The following is a 19840-nucleotide window of genomic DNA, read 5'->3' as shown; positions in this document are numbered from 1 at the left end:
ACAAAAAATGTTTTGGAGTATCCAAGAACAAAATAACACGTGTTTTCAAGCAAAATAACTTATTTTCACTTTCAAATAATTCCAAACCCAGGCAGAAGGGCAGTTATTGAAGATTATCATGTAAACTCACTGCTGGGCCTAAACCAAATATGAGATATGGGCCTAAACCAACTGTTGGGAACAGTTAAGTTACTGAAAACATGAGAAAGTACTGTCTTGCCCTTACAGTATGGCAGCCTGTGCAAAAATACTGTATCTACTACTGAACTAATTAAATGCTGTTCAGGTTTAATGGCAGCTACCAAAAATTCTACTGCAATAAATGCACCTGTATAACAGTTACAGTCCTTATTTACTGTACAAAGCACTGTTGCTGACTGGCTACACAATTTCTTTCACAGGCTTGGATAAGTTCTTCAGGAACTCTCCACAGCTCTCAGGGATCATGGAAGTCCTGTTAAGGTGTAAAACAAGCCTCCATTTTCCTCAAGCTCCACCTGAGAGCACACTAACTTCCCACAGTTATTCCTGAAAAAGAAGTCAGTTTAGAGCACTCAGGAACCAAAACAGGAGACCAAATCTCCTGATCTCGGGCTTCTCGGCCTGATGGTAATACAAATAATAAAGAGCCTGATCCAACTCCTACTAAAGTCAATGGTAGTGCTGTCATTTACTGCAACAGAAACAATATCGGGCCCCAAAAAAGGAAGTGCTGGAATTGTCAACTGCAATGTTGGGATGCAGTGCTGAAACAAATAGTATTGACTTTCCTCTCTCCCATGGTGCAAAACCATTGTGATCAGAATCCAATGTCTGTTCAACAGAGCGAGGAGGGGGAGAAGCTGTAACTTTGTGCCTCACCAATTAATACTGTTTAGCAAAAGCCAAGATGGGCTGGATATGTCCTAGATAACTGAAGTTACAGAAACTCCTGACAAACATTAAGCAGTCATACTGCCCAGATACAGTAAATTTAAGGAGAAAATAGAATAAATGCTGAACAAGTGGGTCTGCTCCAAAAGCACCATGTGAAAATAGAAATCTGCCACACAGAAGACTTTCATTCCTTAGGATTCCTTCACGTTTGAAAATGACACACAACTGTAGACAGTCCTCCTTAGTTACAGCGTGGGTCAACATTTCAGATAAGGACAAGATGAATCTTAATACACAATTTTATTACAATTTTACATATTTTATTGCATATTACAATTTTCAGTGCATTTGTATTTGTTAAGTAATGAACAGTTGTACAAGCACTACTTAAAACTTTTAGTATGTACAAAACCTCTGCAATTTTACAAATATACAGCAACCCTTCTCCCCCACATTGTGTATTTAGAGCTTTCTGAAATATAGTCGAACATTGAGAATTTACTTTCTCTACGAGAGCAACTGTGAATTTCTGAGGGCCAGATCTGATCACTTTTAACATTGGCAACACTAAATGGACCGCTGACCTGCTACCAAATGTATGGTATCCGTTTCAGACTGGGGAAATTTATGGATCCACAGATAATCACAGCTGCTTATAAATGTTCTCCAGAACGGATTTCTGTTAAATATTATGTGTCTAGATCTCAACAGTGCAAAAACAAATAAAACACACACCACTCCTCTGCAAACTGCCCTTTATATTAATAGTACATATGCTCTACCCAGCTGTTCAGGAAACTAGACCTCTGTCTTTACATAACTGCCATGAAGATGGAAGATAATCTTTTCCCAGAATGATTCCATAAAAGTCACATAAACCTGGCATTGCTCCATATGTTTACCACAGCTGTTCCTGCTGACGCTGCAGAACAGGTGAAGACAGTGGCCTGTTTCCCCCCATCCTTGAGGCTTTCACTTACCAGTTGAATATGTTGTATCTTCCTTTCCTCCTGTGGTTTTGAGGAAGGATAGTTTCAACCTTCATGAAAGGCTGGCTCATTTGCATGATGCAGACACAGAAGCAGGTGATGGATGCTAACTGCCACCAAATTTCGCTGCGATGGAAGTCCATTAACACTTTGGATTTGCATGCGGTCCTTAAAAGATCCCCTGATACAGTATTACTTGTTCAGCTGAATGGTAAAAAAAAAAAAGTGAGGCCTAACTTCATGGAATCTCTGTGCTGTGACTAAATGTCAAATGACATCTGGGGTTGACGCATGAAGTGGAATGCTATTGCCCCACAGGAGGCATAAAATGACTGATGGTAGAATATGTAACACACCAAAAGGCCAGCTGGGATAAACAAACGGAGCAACTTGAAGGAATTGCTGTGCGCTTGCATGTCAAAGATGCCCATGGTAAGCCACATCAGGGGAAGCTGAACAAAGAGGAAGACGCAGCGGTCAATGAGGATCCTAAGAGCTGGAACCGCCTCTGAAAGCAGGGCTAGGAAGGGTTGAATGAATCTGGCCTAACATCAAAAATTCTTATTTTAATTGTGCAAGAAGGGGAATAGGTTTTCAGTTTGAACCTGAACCAGTCAGATTTTGCCCAATGTCATTGCCTTAGTGGAATATTAATTTCAATTTAATATACAAAAATATAAATATTAGGGAAATCTTCTGAACTTATTTCCAATGGACAGAAGTAATGTTACTGGACACAAAGGAATTTCCCACTCTTACATTCAGCTGTGCAAATACAGCAAGTGCACACACTATTTGAAAGAGAACACAGATAAACAGTGGTGATTTCCATGGTAGTACCCCCAAAATTCAATTCTGGTTCTGAAGCACAGACTTAACTATAAACCTATTTTTAGTTCATAGGTGCCACCTAGAGGCAGTACCATGTTTCCTTTTCTCTTGCTCTGAATGTGATAGAATGCATTTAATACTTAACATTCTCTTATGCTTAAATTGATTCCCAGCTTCCCTTGAAACTAATACAAGGGGTATAAGGCTTCTTCTGTGAAACTTTATGCATTTTAACAGAAGATAGGAAGCAAGGAAAAAGTATATTACAGTTATACTTTGCAGATATATAATGCTCTTCAATTGTAGCTCTCTAAGCATTTTGCAAAGTTGAGTAAGCATTATTTTCATTTGCTTATTCTAAATATTCTTATCCATGTAAATGTCCAATCCCTCTTTGAATTTTGCAAAGTTCTTGGTCTCAATGACATCCTGTGACAATGAGCTCCAGTCTACTCACGGATTGTGAGAGAGCCTTTAATCAGTTTTGGATTCTCTCCCTTTGTTTTATTCACACTTAATTATGAATCTCTAGTTTTGTTATCTGACCCTTCCCTAAAAACTCACTCATCTTAGGCCAAGAACTTAGCAGTAGCATGAGATCAATTGTACTATGTATGTGAATAAGAGTAAGGGTAGGTCTTGCTCCAATTCTAGTCAATGAAAAATCTCCATTGACTTCAGAGGGAGGAGAAATAAACCCTGTAAACATTGTTGGACAGACCATTCTATTTCTATTTCTTCCTTTCTATTTTGTAGAGTGCCAAGACCAATATTTCATTTCTTTTCACTGCCTCGTTTTTCTACCCAACAAGACTCAAGCAAGTTACATTGTAAAGTGGGTTATTAAGATATTTAAAAGTACAATTAAAAAATGGATCAAATCTTAATCCTCAATCCTGCACTTACCTGTGTAATTACATGACTAGTTCCATAATGCTTATACTTAAATAGGTGCGTATTTGCAGGATAGGGATCTCTGACTAATCTAATAGAGGCAGGGAGCGCCTTTGGTTTTTTGTACTGCACACTGGCCCTAAAGTAGTAAATAAAATGAGAAATGAGTTCAGGATTTAGATTTATATATTAGAATATATAATCCTATGTGATTTTTATAACTGTACCTCTATAAAATCTTTAGGGTGCGTAAATAACTCAATGTTACAGCTTATATTTTTAAAGCTGTGTCGAATAAACCATAAACTGGTACCAAAAGTTGCAATCTAGTGACAAAAAGAAAACAACTGGGAGTTCAGATAGTACCTGAGCCAGACTCAATCTGCCCACAGACAAGTCTCATTTTCTTTTTTGTAAGTGTAACTGAAAAATTAGACTAAACTGGACCTTGCTGAAAACTCTAGTGTTGCATTTGAGCATCCCAGGCAAACTGTAGGACTGCATTTTTTCCTTGATTACACTAGTTAGCAGTGTTGTGTATGCAGTGCTCAAGTTGCTCTGCATTTCTTTGTGGGAAGGAGTAGTTTTACTAGCTGTGACTGGATCTCTGGAAAAGTAGTGTGTTATTTCCACAGGTGTCAGGGAAGGGGAGAAGTATTTATCACATCTTATATTGCATGCCCAGCAAAGTGGGTGTAAGTGATGGATTGTATCCAGTGATTCAGTGCATCTCCATTCACACTGAGAATAGAAATACAGACATAAATGCTACAGCTAGGTTGTTTCTGTTTGTATGTTTCTGGATGTATTGGAAACAGACACACATCTGCTTTTGTGTCATCATTGCCTTGTTTGGCTATATAGTATATCTACCTAGTTCAAGATATTTGAAAAAAAAGCAAGGATGTGTTTGAACAATGGGCCACTTCTGTGCTGAGTAGGGTGCTCGAGAGACTCTAAGTGCTCCCACAAGGTCAGTTTTTCCCATTTGCCTCAAACATGTTTGCATGTTTATTAGCTTTCTTCAACTCAGTAGTAATGTACTACTAAACAGTTTTAGCTCCCTTTAAAAATGATTACAACTGGGGTCTAAACTAGACTATAAAGGCCACAGTGAGACAAATGTACTTACCTCCTTCTGTAAAGGACTTTGAGATCTACTGATAAGCACTAAAAGAGCTAGGTATTATTCCCATACATCTTACCCAGCACTCGTAAGCTTTGCTGCTGAGTGCAAATTTAGACTTACAATTTCAAAAGCACCCACTGATTTCACTGGGCCTCCAACAAGAGTCACTTTGTGGCTATTTTTTCAAAAGGTGCTGAACTCCCACAGTGGCAGCTGAATTCAGTGAGATGCAGTACTTAGCACCTCCTGGGGGAAAAAAAGCAAAAAAAGAACACCCCATGCTACATAAGTGCCTCAAAGCTGGACACTTAGCATTAGAAGGCAGTTTAGAAAATTTAGTCTTAACCTTCATGTGCTTAACCTTACATGGATGTTGTGAGGGTTGACTGCTATTTGTACAGTCAGGTGAGAACCCCATTACAAAAATTACCACTGTAACTGGCAATATTCTCAGCAGAGGGCAGGGATTTAATAGACCTGGACACTGAGCGACCCTCATTCTGCCACTGGTGGTACCTCTCCTAAGTCATCAGTAAGAACACAGTAGGGAAACTGCCACTGCCAATTTAGTGCCTGTCTTGTGAATGAAGGATTTCTGTCTGCAAGGCAGTCAATCTACCACTTTACATGGAAGCACTAAATCCACTTCAATTTAATGATAAAGGAAAACTTGTAAGATATTTCAATGTTTCTGGAGCAGGTACGGGGATATTTTATGCTCTCTACAGAGAATGTATTCTAAATGCACATGGAATGTTTATTTCAATTCTGGTGTGGGGGAGTAGGGATTAATAACTCCAAGATTAACAAACTAAACATTTACATTTTTAAACAAAATATTTGAAAAACCTTCCCTATTTACCTGCCAAATCCTGGATTAACACCATCCACAGCTGTGTGTGGCAGGAGGCTTTTCAGCCAGTTGGTGAAGCAACAACTGCACTTCTGTGTTATCTGAGAAACAGCCAAAGCCACCAGAGAGCCCCATTCTCTTCGATATTGGCTAAGGAGTATCAAACAGTCAGCTTGTTTCTCTTCTCTATACCTGCCTGGAACCCTACTTACTCCTCTCTCCTCCACCAGGTCCACCCACTCGTCTCTAACCATGGAGACAGCGGGCATGTCTTCCCTACAGAAGTTAGTTTGAGATTCAGTTTGTTAAAGTTTAATGGGCCAAATACAACACTGATCGTAAGAATTCAGCAAGTATGAATTTGTCCCAGTACTATGACAAACACTGAAAACAGGATTACAAGCAACATGCTGCTTCTTGCTCTGGTTTCAGTAATTGTGAATTTAGGGTCAAAACCAACATTGAATTCAATAAGCGCCATTTCACTAATTTTAATAAGAGATGAATCCAGCCTTTTATCATTTATAAAACAAGTCCCTCCCTCTATGCTCTGCTCTTGGGGGGCTAATCATGATCTACACTAAAAGACACAAACAAACTGGAAAGATTAGGGCAAACAAGGAGGTCTGATACAAACAGGGAGAAGGAATGGGAGGGAAAGGTAACAAGCATGGAATCCAAGAGTGGCTTTTTTAAAATGCATCTGGTTAGAAGAACAAAAATCTCATTTTTGGGAGAGGGCTGTGAAACTTCAATGGAAAGGGAGTTTAACTTGGAGGATCCATCAGAACAAAGGCACAACTGCCTGCTGATGTATGATTAAAGCAAATCAAGACAAGAACCCACAAAGGAGAAGGGTGTGAGTGCAGATAGCTGTCAGAAAGACTATGTTATGTATTCTTTCGATGTGTGCAGTGAGTAGCCCCAACATCTTCTACATTTGATACTGTGAATTTAATAAATTATCTGAACTGGCTTCCCATATCTGCATCTTTTTGCATTCAATTAAAATAATCATTTCATTTCAATTTTATGTTGTCGTAATTAATTCCTCTCTTTATGGACACTGAACTTAAACATTCCACAGCATGTACATGACATATAAAACAATGGTTTTTTGGTCTTGCAGAGCCGTGTGACATAGTTCTATACAAAAGTGAGATCAGTACCTATGACTACTGCCAGAATAATACGCTTTTTCACATGATGCTTTTTTTTAAAAACACAAAGCAGGATAAGTATCATTATCCCCATTTTATACATAGGGAAACTAAAATATGGAGAGATGAAGTGACTTACACAAGGTCATAAGAGCCAAGAACAGAACCCTTGTATCCTGAGTCAAAGTTCTGTACCTGTTCCCCTGGATAGTAGCAGTAAACCTTTCCTCATGCTGTGTAAATCCACAGATTCCTATCTTATTTCAGATTAGTTTGCTGACACTGCAAACGAGTGGGCAATTAATCCACCTTTGTAGTTTCACAAAAACACCATCTCAGTTGTCAGTAGAACTTTCCCATGGGCCAACAGATTGACAACATGTGGTCAACTACTGAATCTGAACCAGAACAAGTGTCTGAGAGAAGAGATCTAGCACACCATTACTAACCCAGTGACCCATTCAGTCTTCAAGTAAAGCTACATGTTGTTGTTCACTAGCCTGCAGTTAAGATCAGACTCAGTGTAAATAGCAGAGCTACATCAGCCACAATTTTAACATCCAGCTTCATCCTGTATTACCAATAAAGGAAAGAAGCTGCTATTAATTGGACACAACTTACAAAAACACCACATGAACTAAAAAAATCCCAACAATTTTGCACTGCGCCAAGAAGTTAGTACAATTACCCTTCTTGACGTCAGAGACAACCATTGTTTTATTAGGAAAAATACAATTCCAACAACAGCCTTTCACATTCTAACTGTTTCAAGGAGACACCCAGGGCTTGTCTACACTACTGCTTACGTTGATGTCACTTACGTCACTCAGGGATGTGAAAAAGCCACCCCCTGAGCGACATAAGTTACATCGACTTAAAGCAGTGTCCACACTGCGCTATGTTGGCGGGAGACGCTCTCCCGTCAGCAAAGAGTTTCTTCACCAGGTGCGCTACAGCAGTACAGCTGCATCAGTGCAACTGTGCTGATGTAGTGTGGTAGCATAGACTTGCCCCTATATTAAATAGGTACATTTCAAAACAATATGACTTCTGAATTACTCAAGTTGCCTGTATAGGGTAGTTCTTCCACCAGTGCAAAATGAATCACTTTTTTAAAAAGTACTTAGCATAAAAGGCAGAGACTATATCCCTATAAGGAGTGTCTGAGTCAGACTTGGTCCTCGGTATGTGGCAGAGTCGACGAAAAGTTGGAGAGCGCAGTAGCAGGTTGTGTGAGAGTCCCATGAAGCTGGAGGATAACCAGTACAAAGCCATGGACTGCAAGGAGAGAGGAACACAGCATTCAGCAACCCAAAAGGCAATAAAAGCACTGCAATTCCAGTAGCTTTTCACAAACTACAATAATTGATTATTTCTTATTAAGAAAGTCAACTCTCCTAATTAAATAAATAGCTGCGGTTAAGCAATGCTTCCATTACAAACCCCATTTTTCAGGGTTTCTGAACTCTACAGTAAAAATGTGATCTATGCTAAAATTTGACAAAACTATAGGACCCACTGTTTTAAATTCATATTTAAACTTTTTTCCTCTTTTAGTCTAAATAGGCTTGATAAGCCCAACTATGTACAAGAATCTTTTAACCCCTTCAAACACACAATTAAACATGCATTTCTTCACGTACAAATCTACTTTAAAAACATTTTCAAGATTCTCTCATGGAAAATTCTGCAAATCTAAATTATAGGTTGTTCATATCTTACAGTAAATAAACCTTTTATGCAACGTCATCTGTCTCTAGTTACATGAACATGGTTTGCCTTTCAATTCACAAGGTCAACCCAAATATAGACCAACTCCCGATATTTTCTAAAACTCAGCTTTTAAAAAATGATGTTAGCAACAATGAGTTTGTGGGCTCTTTCTTTTTAGTATTTGGCAAAAATACTAGAAAGCAGCTACTTTTAATTTAAAAAAACAACAACCCATACTGAACACGTACCATAGTATGAACACCATGTAAAAATCTCATTTATTCCAGTAAAAGTTTGCATAGTAGGATTTAGATCAACCTACTGTCAATAGGCTATTTAATAGAATAGTTTTTTTGGATTCTAACAGTGTAATCATAAAAATACACATTATATACAAAATAATTAAAACAAAACCAAGTTTTAAAAACCCCATTCCCTTGACAGCTTGATCTTGTTTCTTATTTTCTCTATCAACCTCTTTTCTATAGTGATGCCAGTCTTAGTAACTACTTTGTGTCCTCTCTGCCGTGCAATGAACAACACTCAGTTCCAATATTACTTCCAGGAGACCCAAAAAACACCACATCACATTTGTTTGTTTGTTTAACATTTGAAGTCAACTGCTTCCATGGGTCTCCCAGCCTATCTTTCAGCTAGGGGATTTCTCATGATGGCCTATCTTGTCTTATCTATGTCTGTCTTATAGATTGTAAACTCCTTGGAGCACGTTACTTGTTACTGTGTCTCATATATTATGAAATGTGCAGCGCTTGTAACAATGCACGTAACACTTTCGGAAGACCCTAGAGGCTGCATCTAATGTAATGTAAGTGCAAATGGCACCTTTCCCATATGCAATATTGAACGGTGACCCTTATAGATTACAAATCCTCCACACACTACTACTTGAGTGAAGTCATTGCTATTAAAATGGTATGAAGTATAATATCAAGTATGGTCCACCCTATAGATCATGTACTTGGGCTGCACTTAGAGCACCATGAACCAAGTCTGGCCAACACAGGCACAGACTAATGCAAAGTCTCACATACTACACACGATTATGTTTTGTACTTACTGAAGGTACAGTTGCAGCAATAGGAATCATCAGTATTGACAGCCCTCGAATAAAGTTGGTAGCGTACTTCTGGAACCTGGACAGTTCAAGTTTTCGCAGAGCAAAGATCTGAAAAGGCAAAAACAAAAGAAAACAACATACACACACACCAGAGAAAGATTTTTTTTTTTTTTAAATACAAGGGAAGTTAAACATGCACAGTCAATGTTAGAACAGGTTTGTTCCACCCAAATATTCTTTTCAATTATTGGGAGGCTCAAATCAAGTATATTTAAAACGTTCATAAATTCCTTCCTTTAATTTGTTTGGTGCCTTACAGTTAATACTCAATCCTTTCCTGGCAGATTTTATACCAAGACTAAGAGTCATCCACCTAAATCATTTTAAGAGAACATTATTTCACAAGAGAATAGCTTGTGCACATTGAATAAGCCTCCAACTGCTGTTCCTCAAGCACAGTCCTCTGAGAGATGGCTACTGAGAAGAGATGGACCATTATCCCCAACCTGCTTAATGAGTAATTGAACGGAAGCAAAACATGTATAGGCAAACCATGACTTTCATTTTGCAAAACTGTCCTAATCCACATTACTTGGAAAAAATAAAACAGAACAAGAATGAAATCAAGACACATGAAGGCAATGAGGAGGACTGTGATAGATAACAGAGAGAGATTAAATAGTAACTATTTCTGCAGAGATTTGCAAAAGAGCAAGAACATGGGGTATCAAGATTCCTTTACATATTTTATTCTTAATATACATAAACATTCTCATTCTTATTCCAAAAAATTCAGTATATCAACAAGAATTTATAATGAAGCCTGGTTTAATGTGTAAGCCACTTTTCTTTCCTTTCAATTGTTATTTTATTTTCTGTTTGATCCTGCCTCCCCCCACAATGAAGGAGCATCTTTGGACTCATCAAGAATGCCAAAAAGAGACCACAGACTTGTGTGTTTAGTGCCCCAATATCTATGAACTTCTGTTGTATGTGTAGGACATATTCCTGCTCATGATGTAACAAATTTATAAAAAAAGCTTGAGCTCAAAATCAGTGAAACATTCTTGATTTTACACTTTTTAACATACGTCTTCTCAAATACATGTACTATGCAATGTTTACTAGCTTTAATTATGAAAGAGACAAAAGGTTTATCTGTCAAAAATAACGGAAAACTCTTTACTCTCTATTTTTAAAGTGATGAATGTTTTTTTCTTTTTTCTTTTTTTTACAATACAATGTGAGTTCTCAATGTTGGGACAGCATACTTCTCAGGAGTGGAAGTAAACTTTCTTTACTACTAGATAGGTTTTCAGTCATTAATCAAAGAAGAACCAGAATGTATAAATATAGAAACTGCACGATACTTGCTCATTTGGAAAATGGGTTCAAATAGTTAAGTGCTGAGATGCACTGGCTAATCTTGATGACACAGATTCATAGATACTAAGGTCAGAAGGGACCATTATGATCATCTAGTCCGACCTCCTGCACAATGCAGGCCACAGAATCTCACCCATCCACTCCTGCGAAAAACCTCTCACCTATGTTTGAGCTATTGAAGTCCTCAAATCGTGGTTTAAATACTTCAAGGAGCAGAGAATCCTCCAGCAAGTGTCCCGTGCCCCATGCTACAGAGGAAGGCGAAAAACCTCCAGGGCCTCTTCCAATCTGCCCTGGAGGAAAATTCCGTCCCGACCCCAAATATGGCGATCAGCTAAACCCTGAGCATATGGGCAAGATTCACCAGCCAGATACTACAGAATATTCTTTCCTGGGTAACTCAGATCCCATCCCATCAGGCCTATTTACCATGAATATTTAAAGACCAACTAATTACCAAAATCATGTTATCCCATCATACCATCTCCTCCATAAACTTATCGAGTTTAATCTTAAAGCCAGATAGATCTTTTGCCCCCACTGCTTCCCTTGGAAGGCTATTCCAAAACTTCACTCCTCTGATGGTTAGAAACCTGTGTCTAATTTCAAGTCTAAACTTCCCAATGACCAGTTTATATCCATTTGTTCTTGTGTCCACATTGGTACTGAGCTTAAACAATCCCTCTCCGGTATTTATCCCTCTGATATATTTAGAGAGAGCAATCATATCTCCCCTCACCCTTCTTCTGGTTAGCCTAAACAAGCCAAGCACCTTGAGTCTCCTTTCATAAGACAAGTTTTCCATTCCTCGGATCATCCTAGTAGCCCTTCTCTGTACCTGTTCCAGTTTGAATTCATCCTTCTTAAACATGGGAGACCAGAACTGCAAACAGTATTCCAGTAGGTGAGGTCTCACCAGTGCCTTGTATAACGGTACTAAAACCTCCTTATCTCTACTGGAAATACCTCTCCTGATGCATCCCAAGACCACATTAGCTTTTTTCACGGCCACATCACATTGGCGGCTCATAGTCATCCTATGATCAACCAACACTCCAAGGTCCTTCTCCTCCTCCGTTACTTCTAATTGATGCGTCCCCAGCTTATAACTAAAATTCTTGTTATTAATCCCTAAATGCATAACCTTACACTTCTCACTATTAAATTTCATCCTATTACTATTACTCCAGTTTACAAGGTCGTCCAGATCCTCCTGTATGATATCCCGGTCCTTCTCTAAATTGGCAATACCTCCCAGCTTTGTATCATCCGCAAACTTTATTAGCACACTCCCACTTTTTGTGCCGTGGTCAATATAATAATATCTATAAGAGGTTCCAGTTTCTCAATTCCTTTGCTTTCTTAAAATAACAATAAAGCACTTTTTCTCAATCACTATTTTAAACTTAATAGTTTTAAGTAGTTTGCTTTTATCAAGTTTTCAGCTCATTTAGAATCACACCTACTGTACCCACAATCATCACTTACAATACATGAGAAGTGGAACTACATCACTCTAACAAGGAAAAGAAAGCCACCAGTAAATGCAGCCCACAGGAATGTATTATTCACACACCAAAACCTTAACCTTTGTAAGCTGCAGTGTTAATAAAATGCAGTACGCTAATTAAAGTATTCTCACAGGAATCACTCTGGAGTGAAGAGTAAACTTTTCTGAGGTTAACCTACTTAAAATCCGTTTCTGAAATGCCACATTAGAATTTATCAGCAATTACAATGTGCAGGACCCATACGACCTCAACCTTGAAACAATTATACAGTTTTTCCCTTCTAGATCATGAATTAAGGTGCATATTTATAATCAGAAGCTGCCATGGTATTTTTACACTTTGTAAGGTAGTCGTGAACCGGTCCTAACTTTATAGAAAGAATTATAATTTTTACAATGGTCCAACATTCACCACCAACATACCTCCACTATCAGCAAATTGAGGAGCCCAAGTGATACTGGCAAAATCCATGTAGTATCTGGTACAGTAAGGTCTGTAAACCACAGGGTTCCACCTGTCGACAGCTGTTCCTGAACTGCAAGGACTGTTTAAAATACATATATATATTTAGTATGTCATGCTCCTTAAAGTCAGTCAAAATTATGCATAATTTTGCTTTTAAATTGGACTTTCAAAGTAAACATTTTTGTTATTCTGTGGCAATCCATTTTTTTGTGTGTGCACGCATGCGTGCCAACTGGCAATTTTATCATCCTTCTTTTCCTTCAGAACCAGGGCAAGGAACTGATGTAATGAAATATATAAATCCCAAGTAGGAAAGCTCCTTCTCCTGCCAGGCAGTAGCATAAACTCACATTCAACTCTTACTCACACTCACTATCAAACATACATACATTTGGACATTTGAAAACTGTACTACTTATAGACTGTGAAATGACTACAAGACAAAATCCACTATATGATATAAAGGAGATATAGAAATCAAAGAATTCCAAACAGTGGATTTGAGAGAATGTTGTATTTATCACTGACTTAAAATACTGGTTCTTACATAGCATCAGTTGGAAGTTCACTTTGCAAACACAAATTATTAGTTTCCCTTTATGTATATAATGATTTATTTAAAAAAAAAACCTTTTAATCCAAAAGATTAAAAAGTGAAGGCAGTCTGCCATCTAACAAGAAAAGGAAATTATTAGTGAGAACTACAGGCTGATAGGATTTGGGGCAAACAGATGATGAAAAATAACTTGTTCTGAATCTTCTGTCCCTAACCGCAAAAATTTTATAACAATAAAAAAATGTCCTAATAGTAGCTAAACTTTATTGGGCTAAATGACTAGTTATTTATTATAATTATCATATTTAGCAATTTAAACAATGTCATGTGCCAGAGAAACAGAAACATTACAATTATTTTTAAGATCTGCCCACTGAAGTTGAAAAGTCTTTCTCATATGGGGGATGCCATTAAAGACACAATATTCACCAATGCAGGAACTCGCAGTGACCAAAGTACTTTGTTAGACTTGGAATACAAGATATCATGGTATTTTAATCAATGCAAAAGTGTCAAATGTTAGGTTAACGCTGCATATCATAATCTAGTTTTTAAATGGTCAAAACACCAATACTGCAGATAGGATAAAATAAAATACCATCTTGATGAACGCATTTTATTTTATTTAAAGTTAAGGCTTTATAATGAAAGAAAACCCCACAGTTTAATTTTAAGCATACTGTTGCGTTAGTATCTTTACATACTAAGTATGACTTCTATTACTTTGGCTTGCAAAGCACACAAAATAATTTAGTGCCCAAGGAGCAGACCGAACACGTTTTAGATTGTTCCTAGAGCTCAAATTCCAGCATTGCTATTAACTGATCATCCCATGCATTCCACTTTGCTCTTTCAGCTCAGAGCTGCACTATAGTACAGCGTAGAAATATCCTTACAGGCACTGCTGGCAAATTAACAGAAAGGTTATTTTGTGGCTATGGATGCACTGAGTTCCTGATCTACCAGAACAATTCGGGGTGCAAAAAGTACAGGAATAGGCCAGTGGTAGCCTTCTGGATTACATGGACCAATGGCATAGCATCTATGACATGTCTATTCAAAAGTCTTACAAATACAGTATTATTTGTATTAGTCACTTAGCTATGTTTGGGCTATTTTTTCAACAATCTTACATCTCAAACTCAACAACTCAAATTCTTAAATTTAAAACCAAACTATGTTTGTAAACATTGTAACTGGAGAAGTGTATTTATCTAAAAAGATGTATATTTTCAGTACAACTGTTCACAATAATCACCTTCTGAGTCTGCTGCACCTATGCTGCAGTTACGCAAAGCTATGGAAACAAACACCCACACTGGAATCTGTATCCACATCAACAGACTGGCCTTGAAGGGGTGGCAGTTGTCTCGAACATACAACTCTGAAACAATCCTTCCTAGATTCTTCCTGAAATGGAACCTGATTGGAAAACAAAACAAAACTCCTTGTAATATACCTTTTCAAATTCTAAAATAATAAACCATAGGTTGCATATCACACTTAGTTCATTTCAAATATTGCACTGGAATACCAGGTGAATGAAGTCAGACCAGGGAGTTCTTCCTTTATGGCCTGAGACAGCCTTCCAGTTGTTGTCTGCCAATCACCTCCAATCTCACCCTTCAAACCCTTTTCTTTTCTGTGGGCTTCTAATGTTAACCTCTTCACCATCACTGTTTCCTAGCAATACTGTTCGATGTCTTATTCTGTGTGCTGTATTTATCTGATTTAAGACTACAAGCTCCTCAGAGTACAGACCACAGGCCAGATTCTCAGACTGCACTCTGTCCCATTTACATCACTCTGACAGTGCAAAGGAGATGGAGCTACCATACCAGGACAGCTGGGGATTCCTCTTGCATGAGGGAATCACTGGATGTACTAAAGCTGACACAGCCAGGTCCTGCCATCCCCTCCTAAGAAAGATTTAGAAACCATAGCTATGAGTCAAATCTTGGTCCCACTGAAGTCAACAACTAAACCCAGACTGACTTCAGTGGAAACAGGAATTGGCCTTATAAGTTTTAGTCCATCACAGATTCAGTGCTTCAAATGAGCATATTCCCTAAATGTTTATGTAAATAACACAGAAAAGTTTTATATAAAATAGTAAGTCAGAATCCATTATTTTAGTGTCAGATTTGTAGAGCCTTTTTATATATACATATTGCCATCATCTTTATATATGCCTCTTATTTTCAGCCCAAGTGGATTTGTAAGATACTGTACAATTATTATCTTACCCAGCAACCTTTTCAGACCAACCCAGTTGCTTCCCACGAATTGAAACTTCATAGCGAAGACGCTTAGCTAGGTTTTCTATTTCAGGCTGCAAATTTTCCAGCTAGCTAAAGAAAAGGAAGAAATGATTATACAGCAAAATAAAAGAGTTTCATCTGCAACCAGTCTCTCTACCCCATATCTTCTTGTATGTGTACTGTAAAGTGAAATGCATACATCTGTGGGTGCTTGTTGCCTGCAAATATGTTGGACTTTTGAGGACCTTGAGTGAGAATGCCTAAGTATTTCTGACAAAAACAAATAATGAAACATCAATCTTTCCAGGTGAGAGGCAATCAACACTTGTACTTGTGTTTTTTATTACAATTCATTATAGGTTTTTAGGTATAGAAAAGGGTCTGTACACAATTGTTTTACAAAAAACACCGTGGTGGAACCCCCTCACCCATGTTTTGAACAGCCTTATAAGATATGATTATGCAGCCACTGAAGTCAATAACAAAAATCTCATTTAATTCAATAGGATCAGGCCCGGGATGTGGCACTGAAAATGGAGTATTACATTTTTGCAGTCAATACGCAAAATACGCAGTCAAGATACAAGTATGAAGAAGTATTGGTAAGAGAATTTGTAATATTTGTGACTACACATGAAATTAATATATTTGTTCATAGAGAACTCCTGATTGTGAACAAGGCAAAATACACAAATGGTACAGAGGGCTGTATAGGATACAAGGACTATATCACAGTTGGCATGATTCATCTCTACTACTCAATAGCTTTTTAAAAAGTAGAAAAGATGGCCACAACATACCATACTTATTTTGATATAGAGAATCATGTGACAACTAGTTAGCAAGGTCACAATAGATTGTATGGCTTACTACCATTCAGATGTATTACTACACATCATCTCTTTATAAAACCACACTAGAGGATTACCTCCTCTGAATTTGTGGTTGGTATAAAATGATCTCTGCCATACCTGCATTATAACTGGTTCAGTATATACACAGACATGTACTGCCAATAACTAACACCACCAGTTTAAAGTTACTTTAATTGTCTGAAAAAAAGAGTTATGCCTGAAGTCATTCTGTATGGTGAAATCAAAACTACTATTTTCTGTCCATTTTCTCAAGCCTCACCAGTAGCAAAATGCAAACAGGAAAAAGATTTCCTGGGCTGGATTTCCTGTCACACTTCTGCTCTTACTATTTTGGACTCTCCTGAGAAAGGCACATTAATAGCTGAGTTTTAGTAATACTCCACCCTTATTCAGTGCTTTGAAAGTGTAAATTCCCAACTAAATAAGGAGTGTTGCAGCCACAAAGGATGTGCTATTGATATTCACTGCCGAGCTAAATAAAATAAAATAAAAACCTAACCAGAAATCAGTGTACCACAAAGGACTGTGTTAGGCTGAGTCTGTTAATTCTGCAACATTACAAGCAATATCTACAGAAAATTTTACTGCATTCTTTGCCAGTGATTACACTTATTTCAATTCCACATTAGCTGAACCACTACTGCAGGGGTGGCCAACCTGTGGCTCCGGGAGCCACATGTGGCTCTTCAGAGGTTAATATAGGGCTCCTTGTATAGGCACCAACTCTTGGGCTGGAGCTACAGCGGCCAACTTTCCAATGTGCCGGGGGTGCTCACTGCTCAACCCCTGGCTCTGCCACAGGCCCTGCCCTCACTCCATCCCTTCCCCTCCCCTGAGCCGGCCATGCCCTCGCTCCTCCCCCCTAAAAAGCCTCCTGCATACCATGAAATAGCTGGTCGGGAGGTGCGGGGAGGGAGGGAGAGGTGCTGATCGCTGGGGCTGCAGGTGGGTGGGAGGCGCTGGGAGCGGCGGGGGAGCTGACAGGGGCCTGCTAACATATTACTGTGGCTCTTTGACAATGTACACTGGTAAATTCTGGCTCCTTCTCAGGCTCAAGTTGGCCATCCCTGCACTACTGGATGTAACCTTCCAGCAGCTCTGTTTTTGGCACTACTTTTTGCATTCTAAGTGCATTATTACAAAGCAATTGCCTCATATTAAATTGAAACTAATAAAATACTTGGCATTTTCACAATGCTTTTTTATCCTGATTTCCTGAAATACTTTACAAAGGAGGGGAAAGTATTCTCTCACATCTTGTAGACAGGAACACACAGAATAAAAGCAAACTTGATTAAATACAGCCTCTTTACTCAAATAAAACATGGCTGTAGTCATTCTAGGGTTGCAAAGGATTCTGCAATTCTTTAGCAGTGAAGCATTTGACTGCAAACACTACTGCTGATACACTGTCTACTCTCTTTAGTGCAATAAATACCAAAAGGTATATTATCTTGTGATTCAAAAAGCTTCACCTGCAACACTTTACTGTGATTTTGTTACGTTTCACAATCTATAAAATATTTTAACAAGCCAGCACTTGGTTGGTTTGCAGGCCTATGGGGAACATCAGTGGTGCTGAAAGAGTTGTGTAAATGATTCACATCATCCTAATGGCTTACCAAAAACATATTCAACAGTGGAGACACTTAATTAGGTTTTCATTTTTATACACTAAGAAAATTAAACATAATGAGTTGTGATTCTTCATAGAGTAGTAATTATGTGTAGTACATGGTTTAAGCCTTTTATAATTGTACATTTTAGTTTTACATGTACACAGCATTTCATGCTATAACACATTACATATACGTAATAAATGCTATAGAATAAAATGGATTAGACTGTATTGTGTGCAGAATAATACATGAGGCAGCGTATCTAGTATTTAGAAGCTGCTGAACTCTTGTCTACAAAAGGGCATCCACCAAGGCAGCTGAGCTAGAGCTAGCACTGGTGGGAATATTTTGTTAAAATTAATGTGGACACAGCCAGAAAGCACCTATGTGTTAATACTGTCTAGGCTATGTCAGTCTTAACTCTGAATATTGTTCCTGAGCAGTGGCACAGATCACATTAGATTACAGTGCGACATCACTACTTTAGTTACGCTCTCCCAACACATCATGTGACACTGCAGCATGGTGGGGTACATGACAGCTGGTCTGCAACAGAGCCACGCAGCTCTGTAAGCACAGGGTACCCGCAGGCGTGAAGCCAGCATCCATGAGGAAACTCTCAGCAAGTTTCCTTGGCTACACAGGTTGCCAAGCCCCTCACTAGCAAAGGAGGTGGAAAGGCCACTGCAGGAGCCCATCGCTCTTCTCCTCTGTTTTCCAGCTAGGCACTACAGTAATACATAGACCCAGGAGGAGGGAGAAGAATCATTCTCCTTAACCTCTAAGGATAGCACAAGAAGCAATGGGCTTAAATCGGTTTAGGCTGAAGATCAGGAAAACCCCCTTGTCAGGGTGGCTAAGCCCTGGAATAAATTGCCGAGGGAGGCTGTGGAATCTCCGTCACTGGGGCTTTTCCAGAGCCGGCTGGCAAGCACCTGCCAGGGGCGGGCTAGAACAGCAGCGGGAATAGCGTGGGGGGGTGGACACAGGAGGGAGGCGGGGGTCTCGTGAGGGGGTTGACTCGTGCTCAAGCCGCTGCAGCCCCAGGGGCTAGCACGCGTGGGGAGGGTGACAGGTCAGACAAGGGAGCGGCTCGTGTCAGCGGGGCGGGAGGGGGAGACTCGTGGGCAGGGCTCACCACCACCTCCCCCCGCGCCCCAAGGTGCCCGCGCGGGACAGCGGAAGGTGGGACCGGGGCACCCCACGTCCCGCTCGGCCCCCGCGGACCTCGGACCCACCTTGGCCAGGATGTGGCCCTGGTGCGCGGCCAGCGGCAGGGTGAGGCCGGTGCGCAGGGCGGCGCCGGCGCACACGATACTGAGCCACCAGGGCAGCCCGGTGCCCGCCTGCAGCGCCACCAGCCCGCTCTCCGCCCAGTGCACGGCGGCCGACTCCGCCAGCGCCTCGTACAAACCGCCCGGGCTCGCGCTGGGCAGGGAGGAGGCGGCGGCGGCGGCGCGTGACCCGCAGCCGGGCGGCAGCAGGAACCGCTGGCGGAGGGGCCTCGGCAGCTCCCGCCCCACGCGCCGGCAGCACCACATCCCGGCAACGGCCGGGCGCGCGCCAAGAGTCCCCGCGGCCCGTAGCTTGGGGGGCGGCGACCCAGCGTGTCCTCCTCCCGCGCGCGCCCCGAACTCTCCGGCT

The 19840-nt window shown here is 39.9% G+C and overlaps 1 protein-coding gene across 4 annotated transcripts; it reads right to left on the bottom strand.

Annotated features, from left to right (window-relative positions):
• Positions 1-1157: 1157 nt before the first annotated feature.
• Positions 1158-19838, bottom strand: LOC102935547 (cytochrome c oxidase assembly protein COX18, mitochondrial). 4 transcript variants are annotated; one of them, XR_006290172.1, is made up of 7 exons: positions 19435-19838; positions 15688-15788; positions 14700-14863; positions 12843-12964; positions 9524-9631; positions 3603-8010; positions 1158-2069 (listed from the first exon to the last, which is right to left on the bottom strand). XR_006290172.1 is itself a non-coding variant. In XM_037896680.2 (6 exons), the coding sequence occupies exons 1-6, from the start codon at positions 19735-19737 to the stop codon at positions 7837-7839; spliced, it is 972 nt and encodes a 323-aa protein (XP_037752608.1). In that variant the 5' UTR covers positions 19738-19774; the 3' UTR covers positions 1158-7836. The 4 variants fall into 4 exon arrangements, 1 of the variants encoding a protein (XP_037752608.1); XR_005225051.1 differs by having other exon boundaries at positions 1158-3729; positions 5582-8010; XR_006290173.1 differs by having other exon boundaries at positions 5582-8010.
• Between the last annotated feature and the right edge of the window lie 2 nt (positions 19839-19840).

This window comes from Chelonia mydas, chromosome 4, assembly GCF_015237465.2.
Source record: "Chelonia mydas isolate rCheMyd1 chromosome 4, rCheMyd1.pri.v2, whole genome shotgun sequence".
Taxonomy (NCBI): domain Eukaryota; kingdom Metazoa; phylum Chordata; order Testudines; family Cheloniidae; genus Chelonia; species Chelonia mydas.
The sequence above is the reverse complement of the archived record's forward strand: the minus strand, read 5'-3'. Positions and strand labels throughout refer to the sequence as shown.

Excerpts from the sequence above, each read along its gene's own strand:
- LOC102935547 (XM_037896680.2), bottom strand. The coding sequence starts at position 19,737 with ATGTGGTGCTGCCGGCGCGTGGGGCGGGAGCTGCCGAGGCCCCTCCGC. Across the intron at positions 12,965-14,699 it reads AGGTGCAGCAGACTCAGAAG|TCCTTGCAGTTCAGGAACAG; the intron begins GTGATTATTGTG and ends TATTTTAAACAG. Across the intron at positions 9,632-12,842 it reads TCAATTTGCTGATAGTGGAG|ATCTTTGCTCTGCGAAAACT; the intron begins GTATGTTGGTGG and ends TTGCCTTTTCAG.